The sequence below is a fragment of the Felis catus genome, chromosome E3, assembly GCF_018350175.1.
Source record: "Felis catus isolate Fca126 chromosome E3, F.catus_Fca126_mat1.0, whole genome shotgun sequence".
NCBI classification, from domain to species: Eukaryota; Metazoa; Chordata; class Mammalia; order Carnivora; family Felidae; genus Felis; species Felis catus.
This window is the reverse complement of record NC_058383.1, coordinates 29,842,094-29,861,800: the sequence shown is the minus strand read 5'-3', so window position 1 is coordinate 29,861,800 and position 19,707 is coordinate 29,842,094. Positions and strand designations below refer to the sequence as shown.

Here is a 19,707-nt window from a genome sequence, read left to right as displayed (position 1 = left end):
TGAGGGCTGGAGTCTTGTGGAGTAAGAGGTTGAGCAGGTACACAAGACTCAGACAATGAAGCCATGTGTCCTAGCACCAACAGAAAGCTACTGAAGGGTTTTTAGCAAATGGATGACACAATCAGACTTTTATTTCGAAAAGATCACTTGCCATCTAAGGGAGAACAGATTGTAGGGGACCCACAGAGAATATTGCAAGGGCGATGGGCAGGGGGTTGACGTTAGGTGTTGGAATAATCCAGATGATAAAGAGTGGCATTTTGGCCTATGGTGATGATGCAAGTATGGATGGGAGGGAGCATATTTGTTGTAGTTGCATATTGTAGGGCCAAAGCAATTCTCTCCAAAAGGCAAAACAATGTGTGCCAGGTACACAGCTCTCCCATGAACAGGTTTCAATAAAATCTAAATTTTAGAGAACCTGAAAACTAGATTGGTAATACTTCACAGGTGTGTCTCATAATTAAGCTTCCAAGGAGGCCGAGAATTCAAATTTAAACTATTTACGAAGCACGGAGATGATGACATCCACAGAGCTAAAAGTGACAAGCATAGGTTCTCGCTGAGCTGGAAGCACAGTTAATAATTAAATTCTCCTATAAAAGCCAAAGATCCTGCTACATATGTTGCATATATTTATACAAGTATATGCTTAAGTTAATTAGAAGTAACTATATAAAGTTATTCCAAAATGGGAGGATTGATCTCCCCAATTCATTTTTTTTAGTACCTTTCTTCGTAAACTACTCAGGTTAAAAGAACACATTGAGGGGCACCTAGGTGGCTCCGTTGGTTAAGCGTCCAACTTCGGATCAGATAATGATCTCGCGGTTCCCAAGTTCGAGCCCCACGTGAGGCTCTGTGCTGACAGCTCAGAGCCTGGAGCAGGCTTCCGATTCTGAGCCTCCTTCTCTCTCTGCCCCTCCCCCACTCATGCTGTCTCTCAAAAATAAATAAATGTTAAAAATTTTTGAAAAAAAAACACATTGAGGTATGGTTACAGTGTGGCATCTAAGTCACGTAGAATCAATCATTGGCATTCACTATCAAAGCGACTTTTCTAACTAAGTCTATCTTTTGCACAACGTTATCCAAACAAAGATTATTCCTGTTCAGGCGTACCTCACTGTACACGGGCAGGACATTCTAGAGTTACCTTTTTTTGTTTGTTTGTTTGTTTGTTTGTTTGTTTAAATAAGGAACCTTGGATGGAGAATATTAGCCTGGTCAGATCGTAAGACCAACTGTTTAAAAAAATTTTTTAATGTTTTTATTTATTTTTTTAAATTTTTTTTTCAACGTTTATTTATTTTTGGGACAGAGAGAGACAGAGCATGAACAGGGGAGGGGCAGAGAGAGAGGGAGACACAGAATCAGAAACAGGCTCCAGGCTCTGAGCCATCAGCCCAGAGCCCGACGCGGGGCTCGAACTCACAGACCGCGAGATCGTGACCTGGCTGAAGTCGGACGCTTAACCGACTGCGCCACCCAGGCGCCCCATAAATTTTTTTTAATGTTTTTATTTATTTTTGAGACAGGGAGAGACAGAGCATGAACAGGGGAGGGTCAGAGAGAGGGAGACACAGAATCTGAAACAGGCTCCAGGCTCCGAGCTGTCAGCACAGAGCTGGACAAGGGGCTAGAAATCACGAGCAGGGAGATCATGACCTGAGCCGAAGTCAAATGCTTAACCAAATGAGCCACCCAGGTGCCCCAGACAAAGCTGTTTTTAAAACCTAGTCAAACCAGGCCACTCGACCCCCCCCACTACCCCCAAAAAACCTTACATAACCATGCTCTTGCATGAATACAATTGGTCCTGATATCGTAGGTAGTCAACTGACATATGTGTTTTATGTTTGTGGTTTATTTGAATATATAGAAACTCAGAGTAGGTTAAGAAGAAGAGGGTTTTTACTGGAAATATAGTAGATGGCTAATATATTCAAGGGGAGGGATGAATAATCAATCTCAAGGAAATGCTGTAACTAGGGAGTCACAAGAGATCTCATCAGTAAGTCCCAGAATTGATTCCCTGGAAAATACCACTGGCCTTCCCACTTCTTTTATCTCAGACCAAAACAAACATTTCCAGGAGGGGGTGCTGCTTCCAGCGATAATGGTCACCTGTGTATCAGACCGATAGTTCCAACAAGAATGACTCGAAAAGCTGGAAATTGTTAAAAATATGTTTGAAGCCATTGGAAAGCTACCAAGGTGGCCAGTACATGAGGAAAAGCTCAATATTCTGTACTAAGATACCCACGGAGGCTCTTGCCAGTTTGGAAGCAGCTTACAGGTGAGAAGCCAGTCAGAAAGCGATAAGGAAAGGGTTAAAAAGAACAACTCTTTCAAAAATCGTAGGGCCCTGGCTAAAAGTAAACTTCACGGTGACTAACGTAGCCATACCTTGAGGGACCAAAGTCCCGGAGAAGATGAAAGTCATCTTGACATTTGCTCTTTGCGTTTCCTGTTGAGGCCTTTATCAATTTGTAACCAGTGGCTGAGAGGCTGAGAAGGCAAAGAGAAAGCATAAACTTAAATCCCAGGAGGCTAGCTGAGTTTATAGTGGCTGCACAGTGGTGGTGAGACAAAAATTGGAGGTAGGATTAGCCAAAAATAAGTCGCTCAGATAAAAACCCCAAGGTTTTTCACTGGGATTCCTCAAGCACTCCACCCTAGAATTAAGGGCAAACTGAATAGAAAACATCCCATAAAAAGACAAATCCAGCTTCCGGTCAGATCAATCTCATCCCAGATAAAGATCACCTGCCTCTACTTTAGATGCCTTCCAAAATCAAAATCCAGAGGTTGATTAACATCATCCAGAGTTCTTACAATGTTTCATATGTTTACTTGGCATTTCATAAAACTCCAGTCATATCAAGTGATAAGATAAAGAGGAAAAACAAGCTAATCAATTATCAACTAGAAAAATTAAAATAACTTTTTTATATTCAAGAAAATAAATAACAATATGGAGAATTTAACCAGAGAATTACAGTCTACATCAAAGAATCAAAGAGACGTTCTAGAACTTTAAAAATACCAAAATACAAATTAAGAATTCAGGGAGCCTGGGTGGCTCAGTTGGTTAAGGGTCTGACTCTTTCTTTCTTTTTTTAATGTTTATTTATTGAGAGAGAGAGAGAGAATGTGAGGAGGGGAGGGGCAGAAAGAGAGAATCCCAAGCAGGCTCCGTGCTGTCAGCACAAAGCCTGACATAGGGCTTGAACTCACAAATCGTGAGATCATGATCTGAGCCAAAACCAAGAGTTGCACACTCAACTGACTGAGTCACCCTGGTGCCCTAAGCATCCAACTCCTGATCTCAGCTCAGATGTTAATCTTTGAGTCATGAGTTCAAGCCACACACTGGGCTTCATGCTGGGCATGAAGCCTACTTTTTAAAAAAAAATTAAGAATTCAGTACATAGTTTAACATCAGATTAAACAAAAACTAACAGCATTAGTCTATCTCAAGATATATCAATAGAACATATTAAGAATGGGACAGAGAGATAAATAAAATGATGGGAAACACATCTTAAAAAGCATCAGGGGTATATGAGACTTCTGGAAAAGCTCCAATCTTCATGTAATTGGATGTCCAGTAAGCGAGGAGAGAAAGACTGGTGGAAGGCAGGAGAAGCAATTTTGAAAAGAATTTCCCAAAATGATTTAAGACATTGAACCACATTTTCAAGAAACTCGACAAATCCCAAGTAGGCATAATAACTATATATTATTATATATATGATATGTATGATATGTTTTTTTTTTAACTTAGATACATCACAGTAAAACTTCCAAAACCCAACGGCAATCAGAAAAATTTTAAAGCAACCAGACGAAAAAGAAGCATTACTTTCGAAAGAACAATACTAAGAATTATAGATGACTTCTTAGCAATAACGATGGAAGCCAGAAGACAATGGAATAATATCTTTAAAGTACTAAAAAAATTCAGACAGGTGAAACTCTGCTTGAACTTTCTCTGGTCAAAAGCCCAGCCCTGGGTAACTTGGGCACTATGGAATAAGTTTCCCAAAGGAAACAGGGACTATAACCAGTAGAAGAGCTAGAGACGAAATATACAAGGCAAAGAGAAATAAGAATTATCTATGCACTGATTTAATCCTCATGACAACTTTCTGTGGAAGGTAGAGAAATAGTTTGCCCAAGGTCATACAGTGAGCTGTCAAGATGCGACTCAAAGCCAGGTCTAACTTCCAATCTCATACCCTTAACCTATATTCCCCACAGAACGCCTCGTAAAGAAGGAAGGAAGCTGGCAGTCAGGTTGCGTGAGTCAAACCTGGCAGTCCCAGGATGGCAGACGTTGCAGCCTGATCCACCTATCCAAAAGGGGATCTTTTTTAGAATCCAGGGGAAAAAAGCAATCTTTCTTAGAGATAAAAATCAACATTTCACCGAAGAGCTGGCAACACTTCACTCATACGTAAAATATGTAGCTCCTCTATTTTCCAGCTAATGTGCAAAATTATCCTTCCAATAAAGGACCTACCTCAAATACAAGGGACTCGTGACTGTCTTGTTTATAAACAAAACCGAGGCAACACACACATCCGCGCAATAACCCAAGTACATTAAACACACTCCCACGTGAGAATGATAATAATAAATAGTGTAGCCATAATGAGCCGATCTTTCCAGTTTGATGATGTTATGTCTTGACACACAAAGGAATGGATGGAACTGTGTAGCTAATGAAGTTGCTTAAACTCTTGGTATTTTGGTGAATTACCCCCATGGTGAGATGAAATAAATATCTGGCTAAGGGCTTCTCCTGGAACTTCGCCAACGTTCACTCTTTTTTAATGATTAACAAGTCACAGAAGGGTTATTTTCCCCATCCTTCCAAATCAGATGCAATAAACATACATTAAAAGAGGACAGCACTTCAGAAAAATTATCCAGACCCTTCAGAACAAACTCCAATCCTACTTGTCTGGCACAAGTGATTCATTTCATTTCGGAGTGGTGTTTTCTTATTTTGAGCATCCATTTCACCATCCAAAAACACCCTGTCAAATCAGACTTAGACACAGCCTATTAAAATGTTAGGCTTTACCTGATAAAATATAATTATAGCACTTCTGACATTTTTACATAGCACACACATGCTTCAAGCCAATTTTGCTGGAGTTAAGATTTTTCCTTTAGATGTGTGAATGCATGATGAGGCTGTAAGAAAATATCATTATGTCAAACTCTAATATAGTTGAGAAAATGAATCCAGTATAAATTACAAAAACCAAACTAGAAGGTCTATAAAATGAGTACAAATGGATAAAAATGGTGACAAAGGTTATTTGTCAAAACACTAAGAGAGCTCTTCAGATCATGCAATTAAATAAAGACTAGGGTGGCATCTAGTTGCTTAAAGGTTTATCAATCAATTTTTCAGCTTACTGGGGCCATGGTTTATCACCTGGGGAGCTTTTAAAAATTGCCAATACTTAGACCACATTCCAGACCATATAAATCAGAATTTCTGGAGGCGAAACCCAGGTATTAATGTTTTTTTTTTTTTTTAAAGTTATACTCCCTGGTGTCACTAATGTATGGCCATGGTCAACAATGACCGCACAGTTAGCACCTGAAAGTGGTTCAACAGTTAGGTCAGCTTGCTTATGTGTTACCTTTCAATATGCATTCAACCCTAGCCGTAACACAAGTACCAAGGTCCCTTAGATAAAGTGAGTTGTGATAAAGATGTCCACAAGTTCTTTGATCCTCCTCCATTAAAAGGATGGGGGTATAAGCGGCCCCTGGGTGGGTCAGTCAGTTAAGTGTCCAATGTCAGCTCAGGTCATGATCTCATGGTCTGTGAGTTTGAGTCCCACATCGGGCTCTGGGCTGACAGCTCAATGCCTGGAGCCTGTTTCAGATTCTGTGTCTCCCTCTCTCTCTGACCCTCCCCCGTTCATGCGCGCTCTCGCTCTCTCTCTTTCTGTCCCTCTCTCTGTCAAAAATAAATAAACATAAAAAAAACTGTTTGTTTATTTTTAGAGAGAGAGCATGAGCAAGGGAGGGGTAGAGAGAGAAGCAAATGGAGAGAATCCCAAGCAGGCTCTGCACTGCCAGCACAGAGGCTGACACAGGGCTCAAGTTCATGAACCTTGAGACCATGACCTGAGCTGCAACCAAGAGTCAGATGCTTAACCAACTGAGCCACCCCAGGCACCCCTAGTGATTCATTTCTAAGGAACAGAATGTGGCAGAAGTCACAGGAGGTAATTTCTAAGATTCAGTCATCAACATTGCAGCTTCCTCCTTGCTCTCTTAGATCACTGACTCTGGGGAAAGCCAGCTGCCATGTTTAAGGGCACTCAAGCTGTCCTGTGGAGTGGCCCATGTGGTAAGGAAACGGGGTATCCTGCTAACAGCCATGTGAGTCACCTTGAAAGTGGATCCCCCAATCCTAGTCAAGCCTTCAGATGACCATATCCCCAGCCAATATCTTGACCTCAGTTTCATGTAAGATCCTGAGTCTGACCTACCCAGCTAAGATGCTCCTGAATTCCTGACGGACAGATACTGTGAGATAATAAATATTCAGTGTTTTAAGCTAAATTTGGGGATAATTTGTTACACAGAAACAGATAACTAACACAGGGAGCCAGTCTTGAAACAGACACCAAATAATTAGGGCTGTCCATCCGGCAGTCACTAGGGCATAACATTAAACTTAACATGCGGTAGGCATTCGATAAATATTTGTGGAATAAATAAATGATTGATTGGTTAATCAATGAGAAACAGAAGAGTTGACTGACTGAACAATGGAAGAGTTTTCCCTTCTCGGGTGCTCCACAGATTACCAGAAGTCTCCATCTATCTCGTGACCATCACCAAGCTTTCAGTCAGCACCAAGCCTACAGTATGAAAGAATTAAGGTTCCCAATCAACAGAAATGTGCCCCTCGTACTAGAAACGACACATAGTATGTCCTGCTTCAGCTTGGCAGAAAAACTTTCTTATTATTTATGTCCCTTTAGGGAATCTTCAATGCTGGGGATGTTGTTACCCTTGCTTTTCATCTTGTAGATCAGTATGACTTTTTTCTTGCTCTAAACGTTCCTAATTCAACCTTCAACAATCCAACTTCCTTAAATAACTAATTAATTATCCATGTTGTCACTAACAGTTAATTCCTCATCTAACTCCTAGCAGTCAGCTTCTCACTTCTCACTAAGTCTTTGGGTGATATTATTACTCTCATCCATTGCTCAAGGGGCACATGCCCTCTCGGTCACCCATGCCCTGGACGGGATTGTTGCTTCTTTTCTTTCCCATGCAGGGAGCAGAGAAGTTCTCTAAAACTGTGGTTCCTGAGTCCTTTAAGAATTATTTGGCAGATTGGCTCAAAATGTAGTGCTTGGGATTTGCTTCCACACATCCTAATGGTGCAGGACAAGGGAGGGGACCCAAATCCATATATACATAGACATATGAGTTTATTTGTGTAAGTAATCTCTATACCCAATGGGTCACTCCAACGCATGGCCCCAAGATCGAGAGTCACGCTCTTCCAACTGAGCCAGCCAGGCACACCTACATCCATATGTATTTTTTAAAGACTCTAAGTTGTTAAAGAAGTTATTGCATTTCAACGTCCTTGTGCTTTTGTTATTTAAAAAGGATATACTTCCCAAAAACTTTATTTCCTATTTTTAGCTAAGGTTAATAAAGCGTGCATGGGTTTTTCTTTTCTTACCCTCTTCCCGGGGGCCTGGACATTGCAAAGGTAATTTAACAAATGGGAACAGGGCACATTTGGTAATGGAATTCAAAGTGGCCATGGGGGGGTCAGATAAAAAACTCCTTTTAACATAATAATGGCAATAACTCAGAGCCCAGAGGAAGACCATTGTGCATTATGGCAGTTTCACTGTCTAAGACTGTCAACGCTTTACTCACAGGGTTCAAAGTCACCATCTACCTTCAACCCAGACCCCCATCCCTGCACTTATCTTCAGTGGAACCAGATGTAGCTGAGCAAGTGACATCCTATTTTTAAATACTGAATAGAAGAGGAGGATATCATGAGGGGAGCTGAAGGGAGTTCAAGTCAACCACAACCATGAGGAGAAAGCACTTGCACCAATAAATGAGGACTTGTCCCTGTCAAGATGCTGGTGACAAAACTGCGTACAAAGGAGGAGCCACCTCCCACCCCCTCCAGTTGTCAGTGGCCTCTGTATGGTTTGATATAAGACCTGACCTGAAAAAGGTATATATATTTTTAACCTTCCCCTGGACTGTATGTATATAACCAGTAAATGCTGAGATCTTTAATAATGGGCTCTACCTTACTCCCTTCCACTCTTAAGGGTTTAGTTATGAGGTTTTATTACCAGCAGCCCCAAATTATCTACCAGTATGAAAGGCAAGTAACAGTTTCCATGAACTCAAACACAAGGAAAAAATCGAGGATATTCATAACTTACTATTTTCAATCTGATAGCTGTTTCCACAGGCAACAACTCGCTTCTAAACCGGCCAAGAGACATTAGACCACCGATGCAACTCAGAGATCTGCCAGCCCACATACGTGTTCCCAACCTCAATGTACCTGGAGAAGTCCCACCCAGATAAAAAAAAAGAATTACGCCAATAGCATGTTCTTCTAAACTCACATCTGTCCTCAGTAAGTAAGAGAGGGGTTGTTTTCGAGGAGGATTCGGGCTACTTGCATTTTAGGCCAGGTAGCATGTGGGTAGGGTGCCCCCACAGACCATGTGGGTTTCATTCTCCACCAAGAGCTGGCAGGAAATTGACCACCCTAATGTGACTGGCACACGGACGCACAGCCTCCCCTCCAGGAAATGGATCAAGTTGATTTTTGAGAAATATGCTTGCTGTCTGTTTCTTTTGTTGGCAGGCTCACAGAATGCCAAGGCTCCTGGGGAGTTGCCGTCTGTATGACTGGCCAGCAGGGTTCTGTGGGAGGCCTGCCTGCCCAAGCCAAGAGATGCCCATTTCCTCCCCCAATGGGCTGTTCTTCTGGCTCCTCACCTCCTCCTCTGCCCTGTGTGCCCCATCACCCTACGTGCTGCCTCATTTGGGAGTCCACTGAGCCCTTTCCCCCTCAAGTAGAGTGAAGCAGTTGGGAAATGAGAGACTTTATGCACCAAAATTCAAGAGCAAATGGTATTTTTCCATTCCAGAGGTTTTCAAACTTTGTTGATATTGTTGTTTTAGCATCAGGGTTATGAGGGAATTTTCTTTTTTTTTTTTTTTAAACAATTTTCTAACGTTTATTTTTCAGCAAAAGAGAGAGACAGAGCATGAGCATGGGAGGGGAAGAGAGAAGGGGAGACAGAGAATCAGAAGCAGGCTCCAGGCTGTGAGCTGTCAGCACAGAGCTCGATACGGGGCTTGAACCCACCAACTGTGAGATCATGACCTGAGCTGAAGTCGAACGCTTAACCAACTGAGCCACCCAGGCACCCCGAGGGAATTTTTTAAAGTGATGGAAATGTTCTACATCTCCAGGGGGGTGATGTTTATATGAGTATATGAATTTGTTAAAATCCACTGAACGTACACTCAATATGTGTATGTTTCATTGTACATCTATCGTACTCCAATAAACTAGCTTTTTAAAATGCAGAACTTAAGCCCAGTAAGTATCATAGGGTTTTAAAAAGTATGAATCATTTGGGTTCCAGTTCCGGGTACCGTGGAGGAAGCACAGCCCACCTTGTCTCTCCCGTGCAATTAAAAACCTTGCAAAGAATACTTGAGACAACATCTGAGGACTCTGATTGGAGGTGGGGGAAAGGAGGGGTGGGAACAGAACTCAAAGCAAGACCAATCCAGCAGTGAATTTCTGCGATTTTTTTCTTCACTAGCATCCGCAGCCTGGACTGAAAGGCAGGCCAAGACCCAGAATTAGGTACTGGCAATAAGTAAGGCAGACAGTAAGAACTCCAAGAGAACCTTCATTCTAGTCTAATGAGGAAGGATGTCCCTAAAGGTCTCAGGAAGGAGGTGATTTCTCCTGTCATGCCTTTTCCATTTTCCGGTCCCCCAGCCCCCACCCCCAGGTATCTTAGGACAGCAGGGTCCACAGTGATGGCCGCAACTGGGCAAGTTTCTCCTGAAACCAGAGAGAGGGAAAGAGCATTTCTACTGTTTCTTGACCACCTCTCTCCTCCCACCTCTTGGCTTCAACGTAAGATACAGTCATGGGAAGTGTAGGGCAGAGGGGACAATAAAGCTCTGGGTTTCTAATCAGAAGGGAAGGAAGGGAAGAAGGGGCCATGGGAGCATTAGGGAAAGCATGAGGAGAATTGCAGAGAGAATTCTTAAGATCTTTTGTCTCTCTCGAGCCCCGGAAGACAGGCCTAGTGCTGGGCGTGTCTGGTCTGTTTTCCCTAGGGCAGTGCCCTGAAATGCCCAGTTTGTGTGCTTTTCCTGCATCCTACAGAGTTGGCCAGGCTTTCTGCACCTGCTAGCTAGTGGTCTGCGAAGGCTCACACTCTCCATCCATGGGATCACCGGCAGGGACCTGGACACAAGGGGAGGAGAATGAATTTGGAGGATCATTGGGGCTGCCCATGGGCCAGTTTGGGGGGGGGTCCACAGACTAGGCATCCCCAGCAGCTTGTAGGAGGGCTTTCTGATGGAGTCCGTGAAGAAGCAAATAGGATGTGCATCCCTTTGGTGCTTTCTGAGCTCTGGTTGCTATGGCTCTCCCTGGCCTTCCATCAGGCAGCTCACCTCAGTATTCTGGATGGAGGAGACAGAAGTCCTCTTGGGCAATGTCCTACATGGCTGGGAAACCACGTTCCTACTCACGTGCTCTCACTTGGCCCCACTGGAGAAATCATGGATTGAAGGGGTCTCTTGGCACTGAGATATGTGCTATGGAGCAGAGGGTACAGTGAAACTGTTCTTACCCTCTTCGATGTGTATCTTCTTGGTGCTTTTGCTCCAGCCAGGTGCTAGAATGTCTCCACTGGACTCCCAGATTCCCAGGAAGGTACTGTCTTCCACAGGTGACTGTCAAAGTCAAAGTCGTGTGGAGGGGGCCCAAGTAGAAACCCCTATTCCGCCATCTTGAGGACATAATTTGTTATTTGCTTTCATTACACTTTCTTGAAATTTTCGCTTCTGTTGGACACGTTCCCTAACTAAAAGCTTTAAAAAAAAAAAAAATGAAAAGGGATCGCTCCAGTTAAAACAGAACTGGAAGGCCGCAGCCATACTCGTGAACTATCCTCTTTCTGGCGGTCGTATCTGCGTGAACTCCTTCCCCCAGCCCTCTAAAGTTCAACAGCAAGATTCATCCCATTTGTCCATACTCCTTCAATGCAAGCAACAAATATTTTTCAAACACTCCCACGTTGAAAGCTGTGCACCCGGCTCTTCACTGACCACAAGGAGAATTTATAAAAAATAAATAAATAAATAAATAAAAAACCTACATCCCCTACATCCAATGTGAGAGTCACAGACTGTTGTCATGTAATTTGGGGACAGAGAGGTGGTTTTCCCTTCCGGGGTGCCTTTCATGGGAGAGGGGAGGACCTGTTGTTTTCCGGCTCTGTAATCCTTCATGACACAGAAGTGAACAATTCCACTCACCCAGAAGGTCCCCGGTCCAGTGATGGTCACGGTGAAGGTGCAGAACCCACAAACTGGAAACAGAGGTGTTTTCCCGAGCCAGACCCACCCTCTGAGTACTGGTGGAATCAGCCAGATATCCCTGTCGGTCCTGTGAAAACGCTCCCAACAAAGGAGTCCCCTTTGCCACCCCGCTCCACATCAATGAAGTCCCACTGCATTGAAATATCTCACAATTCCCCACCGCAGGCAAGCACTGAGAATCTCTGGAGACTGCAGAGTTTCCTCAGTGCCCATTTCCTCCTCCTCTTTTATTAGCATCTGGCACAGGGGCCTGCGGTGGCTGCTGACATTGACAGCCCCAGGGGTGCTCAGGAAGTTTTTCCTTGCTATTGTCCAATAATTCTCACTCCGTGTTGACTGTAGCTTTCTTCTTCAATTAGCAATGTAAATGTGATTGCCTGGGCTCCATAATGAGGTTTTCGTGGTAACACCACCACAGGGGAGGCCACCATCCCCTGGGGGCAAAGCTGTCTGTCTGCTGGAGTCCAGCTGAGGCTGGGAGGGTGTTTATAAGAACATTGTCATAGATTGATTGATAGGGACTTCCAAAGAGCATTGTCAGCCAACGATTCGGATTAAAGGAATGAACCATGGTGCCAGCCTTCTGGGTCCGGGGAGCGCTATTTCCCCACATGAAGAGCTTAACACAGCAATGAAAAGGAAACTGTTTTGGTCTTTCCCTCTTCTCTGGAACTTCCTTCTGGGGACAGAAGGGCAAGGAATACCTTCATTCGCTAACGTCCCAGAAGGAGCTGAGTGGACACACACCAAGTTCTCAGTTGGTGATTTGAGTGAAGAAAAAACCAGCCCGCACCTTCTAGAAAAAATGTGGCAGATGCTCCAGGTGGATCAGAACCAGAGTTGTTTACTGTTGTCTTGCGCACTTGCTTGTTTTCTCTGGGTTTGGTTTAGCTCTGTGTCACCACTGCCAGGACATTGTATCAGCCTTCATTTGGAAGAGCTTTGTCAAGACGCTGTCACTCTTACCAATTAAGTTGCCTCCTTGATCTCGCCTCTGCCTACTTTTTCACCCTTGTAACCTAACTGTCCCTTCACTTGCTTTATTCTAGCCCACCAGCCTCCATATCTTTGCACATGCTGTTCCACCCACCTGGAAGACTATTCCCTCCTTCCATCTGGCTAACTCCCAGCCATCTTTCGTGTCTCCACGTAAGGACCACTTCTACAGGGAGGCTTCCCTGACTCTTCAGGCTGCGTTAGCCTCTCTGTTATATGTTCTCACAACTCCCCACATGTTCCCTCCTGGGGACACCGCACGGGCTAATCACATAACAGTACAGAACACCTCCCTTTTTTCCAGGTCTCCCCTCCATTAGCAAATGAGCTGTTTATGGGCAGAAACCGCATCTGTCTTGTTCTCTGCTAGAAACTCAGTGCCTGGCACATGGTAGATGTTTAACAACTACTCTCTGAGCAATTTAATGGCAAAGGAGAAAGGGAAAAAGGCACAGGGAGACAGATGGAAGAAAGCCAGGAAGAAAGGCAGGAAGAAAGGCATTTTAGCACAATGATAGAGAACTAGAAGGGTCTCAAACAAAATGCAATGCACCTGAAAATTGAAATAATAGCTTCCACACCCTTGGCTCCCTCTCGCTGCTACTAAAAATATAACAACACTTCTCCACGATCTCCTTGGGACCTCACAGTCCTATGGACTGGCTGACCAGGCACTGTCCTCCCCGCTCATCTTACTGTTTGAGAAGGTGACCGGTTCGGCCTGTTTCCCTGACCTGTTCAAGGTCATTCGGCTGAGAAAAGGCAGCACCCTGCACTTGAGCCCATAGTGTGCAGGACATCTATGGCCACTGCACAGATCTGCTCCCTCTCCTGGCCCCATCTCCGTTCTGTCCCCAGAGGAAAATGTTTGGGAGCCATTTGTTATCGCTTCTCCACCTGCTCCTTTGGAAAAGAGATTTTTGCCACTAGAGGAGCTGTTAAAATGAGAAGGGAGCTGCTTCATCTGCAGGTGCTGTAAATAAAGATGAGGCTGCTCTGGTCCCAAAGGCTATTTAACTTTAATTGCATCCAGAACAGATTGGCGAGTGAGAGGTGACTCAGGCGCGATTCTTCAGGAGGAGGGATGACAAAGTGTAATAAAGTTTATTTTTTGCCTTCTTTTCTTCAAGCAATGCCATTAAAAACTGGCTTGCACCTGATGACATAAAGCGGTGGGGTTCTGAAGCACAAAGGGGCCTTCAAACCAGGGCACTCCAAGTGGCCATCAAAGGAAAGTGGAGACATTTACAAGACCTGCCAAAACACACGGCAGCCGGCACGGCTTCACCTGCAGCCGCCGTTTCCAAGAACGCGGGAGATGGAAGCAAACATATCATTCACGCAACACAATTTTATTGAGCACCTACTCTGTGCCAGATACTGTCTAAGGCTTGGGGACGGAGCATGGAGCAAAGTAAAATCCGTGCCTTTTGGAATCCACCTCCTTCTTACGGGATGGCCGCATACACTTGTGCACTGCAAAACTCTGAGGGTGCCGTTCCTGTCACAGCAGTGGAAATAAATCTACATACACAGTGCCCAACTTGCTCAACTGTACACAGCAGTCCTCCCCGCCCCTCACTGCTCCTATACTGGGCCAGGCCACCATCATTCCCTGGTGGAAATCACTGTGTTACCCTCCTAATTGGTCTCCCTGATCCTACCCTGCCCCCTCCAATAGTCTTTTCTCAGGACAGCAGACCCTATACATGCATCCCTATGCACAAATGCACACAGCTCTCCAGGATACACACTGAGGTCTCCACGGGACTTGAACATGTGTATTGCCAACTTTGCTGAATCATTCCACACGCGCCCACCAAAAGCATTTACAAGTTCCTGCAGCTCCAAATGCCTGTCCTTTTGATGGTGACCCTCTCGTGTATGTCTTCAGGACATCTTGCAGATGAAAAAAAGAGCAATTAGGAGGCATCTCTCTCTGTCTTGAAGTCAAAACCCCGTTCCTCCCCAGCACTGCAAGAAAAGGGTGACTGCTGAGAAGTGGAAATTAGGCGAGCTACGTGATGATGAACTTGCTCTAGGTTAGGTCTGGAGAGCAGTCATTTCCTCTGGGTTTCCACTGACGACTTCGTATGTGGAGAACATCTGTCACAGGCAGAGCACGGGGAATGACAAGGCGCTCATGCCATAATGATTTTCCTTCCTGTTTATCGCAAAGGAGATGATCAATCAAGGCAGGGGCACTGGAGCGGGGCCAACCAAGAGGCTGATCAGACAAGATGCTCACAGATCTGGCCATGGGCTAGTGCCTTCTTGTGTGAGTCTGGTTACCAGCTCTCTCTTCCTCCCTGCCTCATTTGTTTGTTCTACCCGGAGCTTCTGAGAGCCCCCCAAGCACCAGAGATGCCACACTGAACAAGCAGACAAGGTCCTGCCTCCCAGGACTTTACATTCCACTAGGGAAATAAATGGAACCCCAGGGCATCAACTCCACTAGTGTTTACTGAGCACCTATATGATGCTGGGTGGCAGATTCAGAGCTTGACAAAGCGTGGTCCCTGTCTTCAAGAAGCTTACTGACTGGTTCGGCCGACTTCCATGCACGATGCAATAGGGACTGTGATAGATATGGGTACCAAGTGCCTATCAGAGCTCAGGCAGAAGTATCTAGACCAGATTCCAGACTCAGACAGGCTATTGCATTCACAAGGATTAATTCATAACTCCCTTTAGTAGGAAGACAGAGGCCAAGGGGACAAGACACAACACCTACAAGTTCCGATGGGAACTTTGGGGGAGCATATTTTAAGGCAGGATCCATGAGAAGTATCTAATCAAGAAAAGTCTGTGATGCTTGATTCCCAGGGGAGAGGAGGTCAATGGATACCCTGTATATAGTACCTTTGAACTTCTGCCCCAACTTCAGATCACTCAAACAACAGGAACCGTTCATTAAACCTGTTCACAGGGGCACCTAGGTGGCTGAGTCAGTTGAGCGACCGACTCTTGGTTTTGGCTCAGGTCGTGATCTCGCGCTTCGTGAGTTCAAGCACCGCACCGGGGGTCCCGCTGACAGGGCAGAGACTGCATGGGATTTTCTCTCTCTCTTCGCCCGTCTCTGCCCCTCCCCCACTCTCTTGCTCTCAAAATAAATAAATAAAAATTTAAGTAAAGAAAGAAACCCTGTTCACACATGTTACCCTCTTTAATTCCCTTAATAACTCAAACAAGGAGGCATTTGAATCTGTGTTTTAGAAGAAAACAGAAACCATGAGAAGTTATTTTCCCCATGTTGCACAGCTCATAATTTCCAAAACCACAACCTGAACCCAACTCTACTGGGCCCTACAGCCTGAGCAGCACTGTGTCCAACACTCCACGGTGAATGCGGTGAGTAACATGAAAGTCGACGCAGGCATCCCTTTCCCCTTTCTCCCAAAGGCTGAAGCTGGCCCCACTCTGGTCTCACTTGACCACCCCCAGTGTCATTCACAAAACTCCACCTCCAGTGACCCAGACCTCTTGTGTTCTTAGGGAGAACTGAGCCCCGAGGATGAGGAATATGGGTCCATGCACACTCACATGCCTGTGTCAGCGTGCGCTGGGTGGTTTGCACCAAGCGATCCCCAGGAGAGGATCAGCTTGGCACAGAGAAGCACGTGACCTCACGACCTTGGCTCCTTTGTTGTTGGGCTGACCAGGCACCCGGCCACAGGGAGCCTGAAGTCAGCCCCAGGATACAGGTCGGTTGACCTGGCTGATAATCACATGCCTCTTACTTCATTTTCGTCCCATCATTCGTTCTTCCCATACCCATTATCACATTTACTGAGCTCCTACTTCCCATCGAGAAGGAGTCAGGGCTGGTGATATAGACCTGAATCAGACCCAAACCATGCAGTAGAGCCGTTAAGAGAGAAGTCATAAACAGGCAAGGAAGGTGCGATTATTGGCATCATCAGCAGCGTGAATACGATCAAATAATACCCAGTGCGTGCTTACCACATTCTCATCAAGAGACCAAGTGATGGTTCTTGCAGAAACGTAGGAGATAGAGTCTTTTAAATGATCCCATTTAACAGACAAGGACACAAAGTCTCCAAGAGGTTACAACAGCCTGCCCAGAGCCTTACACACTGTCAATGGTGGAACTGGAACGAGGCACCAGGGCCAACAGACAGGTAAAGTTTGGTGCACTGAAAAGGTCAGAAATAACCCAAAGTCCAACAGTGGCAACCTTGTCAATAATTCCACTTCAGTGCAATTATACTCAAGTGCTCCAATGATATTCAAATGGATGATAATGATCCACATAGTGACCCAGAAAGATATTTCCGATATACTAATTCAAGAAGTAGGTAAGGCAGTGACGTTGCATTATAGAAGTATTATTTAAGAAAAAACAACCACCACCACCACCTTGGGGCGCCTGGGTGGCTCGGTCAGTTAGGCCTCTGACTTCGGCTCAGGTCATGATCTCACTGCTCGTGGGTTCGAGCCACTGTATCGGGCTCTGTGCTGACAGCTCGGGGCATGGAGCCTCCTGTGGATTCTGTGTCTCTGTCTCTCTCTTCCTGCCCCTCCCCCACTCCCACTCTGTCTCTCGCGTGCGCTCTCAAAAATAAACATTTAAAATAAAAACAAAACGGGGCGCCTGGGTGGCGCAGTCGGTTAAGCGTCCGACTTCAGCCAGGTCACGATCTCGCGGTCCGTGAGTTCGAGCCCCGCATCAGGCTCTGGGCTGATGGCTCAGAGCCTGGAGCCTGTTTCCGATTCTGTGTCTCCCGCTCTCTCTGCCCCTCCCCCATTCATGCTCTGTCTCTCTCTGTCCCAAAAATAAATAAACGTTGAAAAAAAAATTAAAATAAAAACAAAACAACTTTTCCATGTATATATGCATAGAAAAAGAAGGAGATAGAAAGCATTTCAAGAGCAAGGATGCTTTTTCTGTGTGGCACACCTCTGTAGTCTCAGCATGTAAAACAGTGTCTCATGCATATTAGACGGCTCGTCAGTATTTCTAAAGTAAATGGATGATTTCTCAGTGAATACATGAATGAGTAAATTAGTGATAAGATGGATGGATGGATGAGTAAATGATGGACAGAAGAACAAAAATGGCAAAATGTAAGCAAAGGTGGTGGGATTTGAGGTGAACTCTTTTCTCTTTGTGTTAACATGCACACTTTTTTTCATCCACAAGCATGTATCAGCTGTATAATTAGTGGGGAGAAGGACATCCAGTTATCTTTAGGACTCCACCTTGAAATGAATGGGTCAGCAGGCAGAGGACCGGTGCTGATCAGATCTCAAAATTAAGCTTATGATTTGCTTCATGACCTTAGATGTCAGAATCAGATCTCAGTATGTAAGCATTTGATTAATACACTATGAACGCCTTTGTTTTGTCATTTGTAAGTGAGGGTTTAAAATATCTGTCAGATATTTTCCAAATTTCAAGTCATACAGAAACTATATTCATGATTTTTGTCCTAGCTGGGTTCCTACTGTAAAATTCTTTTCGTAACATTCTTTTCTTTCAGACAACTCACTTTTCAGATTTCAATAATTTATTAAAATATTGAATATACCGGGGCGCCTGGGTGGCTCAGTCAATTAAGCGTCCGACTTCGGCGTTGGTCATGATCTCGTGGTCTGTGGGTTCAAGCCCCACATCGGGCTCTGTGCTGACAGCTCAGAGCCTGGAGCCTGCTTCGGATTCTACCTCCCTCTCTCTGCCCCTCCCCCACTCACCTCTCTCTCAAAAATAAACATTAAAAAAAATTTTAAAACATTGAACAGATCTCATGCCATCAATTATAAAAACAGTAATGGGGTTCCTGGGTGGGCTCAGTCAGTCAAGGGTCCACGGCAACTCAGGTCCTGATCTCACAGACCGTGGGTTTGAGCTCTGCGTCGGGCTCTATAGGGACAGCTCAGAGCCTGGAGCCTGCTTTGGATTCAGTGTCTCCCTCTCTCTCTCTGTTTCTACCCCACGTGCACTATGTCTCTGTCTCTCTCAAAAATAAACATGAAAAAAACTTTTTAAAAAACAATAAAAATTTAAAAAGGAGGAGGACCACAACAGCATGGAATTCTTTCTAGATACTGCTCCCTGCTTAAGACTCAGAGCTTGTATCCTGGTCTGTCATTGTTAAAAAGGAAGGTTACCAAGTGGTGGAGAGGTGTTAAATCAATCTAACACAGAACTGCAACTCTTCATTTGATATAATTGGGATTAAAGAAGATTGGAATAGAAATACATTTCCACTATGTGATCCAGGATTACATAATACTGTGTCTATGTAATACTTAAGGTAAATGTTGGGTACCAGCCTCTGTCACCTCTTGGAAAACACAGCTTTAAAACAACTGGACAAGATGAGACTATGTAGATAATAATTGTTATTATTATTACCATATACTGGAGTATTTACTATAACAGTTTAATATACATAGTTTCCAATCTTTACAAGTAACTCTTGTTACAGTGTAAGAGGTGGTTACTATTCCCAGCCTATAGACAGAGATAAGTAACCATCTCAGGATCACACAGCTACCAAGGGGCAGACCTTGAATCTAAACCAGGGTCTCTCTGCCCTCAGAGAACATCAAAATGCCTGACAAAGAGCAGCGGAGACCCTCACCTATCGTTGGTGGCAATATAAAATAGATGCACTGCTTTGCCAAAGAGTTTGCCTATAGGCCCCAGCTATGCTCACACATATCCTATGGCCCAGCCATTCAAGGGACTCGATTCAAGAGAAGCGAATGCTTATGTCTGCACCAACACTTGTACACGAACGTTCTAGCCACTTAATTCATAACAGATGAAAACTACCAACAATTTAAAAGTCCGCCAAAAGGTAAATAGCTAAATGAATGAAATGCTACTCAGTAACAACAGAGAACTAGCGACACAGACAACCAGATGGATGGATTTCACTACCATGATGCTGACTGGAAAAAAAAAAATAGGGGTGACACTGTAGCATTCACTTTGTAAAACGTTCGAGAATAGTGTAAACTAATCTGTGGTGATTGAAGTCAGAATACGGGCTACCC

At 44.5% G+C, this 19,707-nt stretch overlaps 1 protein-coding gene across 1 annotated transcript in view; it reads right to left on the bottom strand.

The window, feature by feature from the left end:
* LOC123382667 overlaps positions 1-19,707 on the bottom strand; it is a 134,209-nt gene that overhangs the window by 52,684 nt on the left and 61,818 nt on the right. Inside the window, exon 4 of the mRNA XM_045048296.1 lies at positions 2,410-2,511. Coding sequence (XP_044904231.1) covers positions 2,410-2,511 — 102 coding nt within the window. The remainder of the gene's footprint in view (positions 1-2,409; positions 2,512-19,707) is intronic.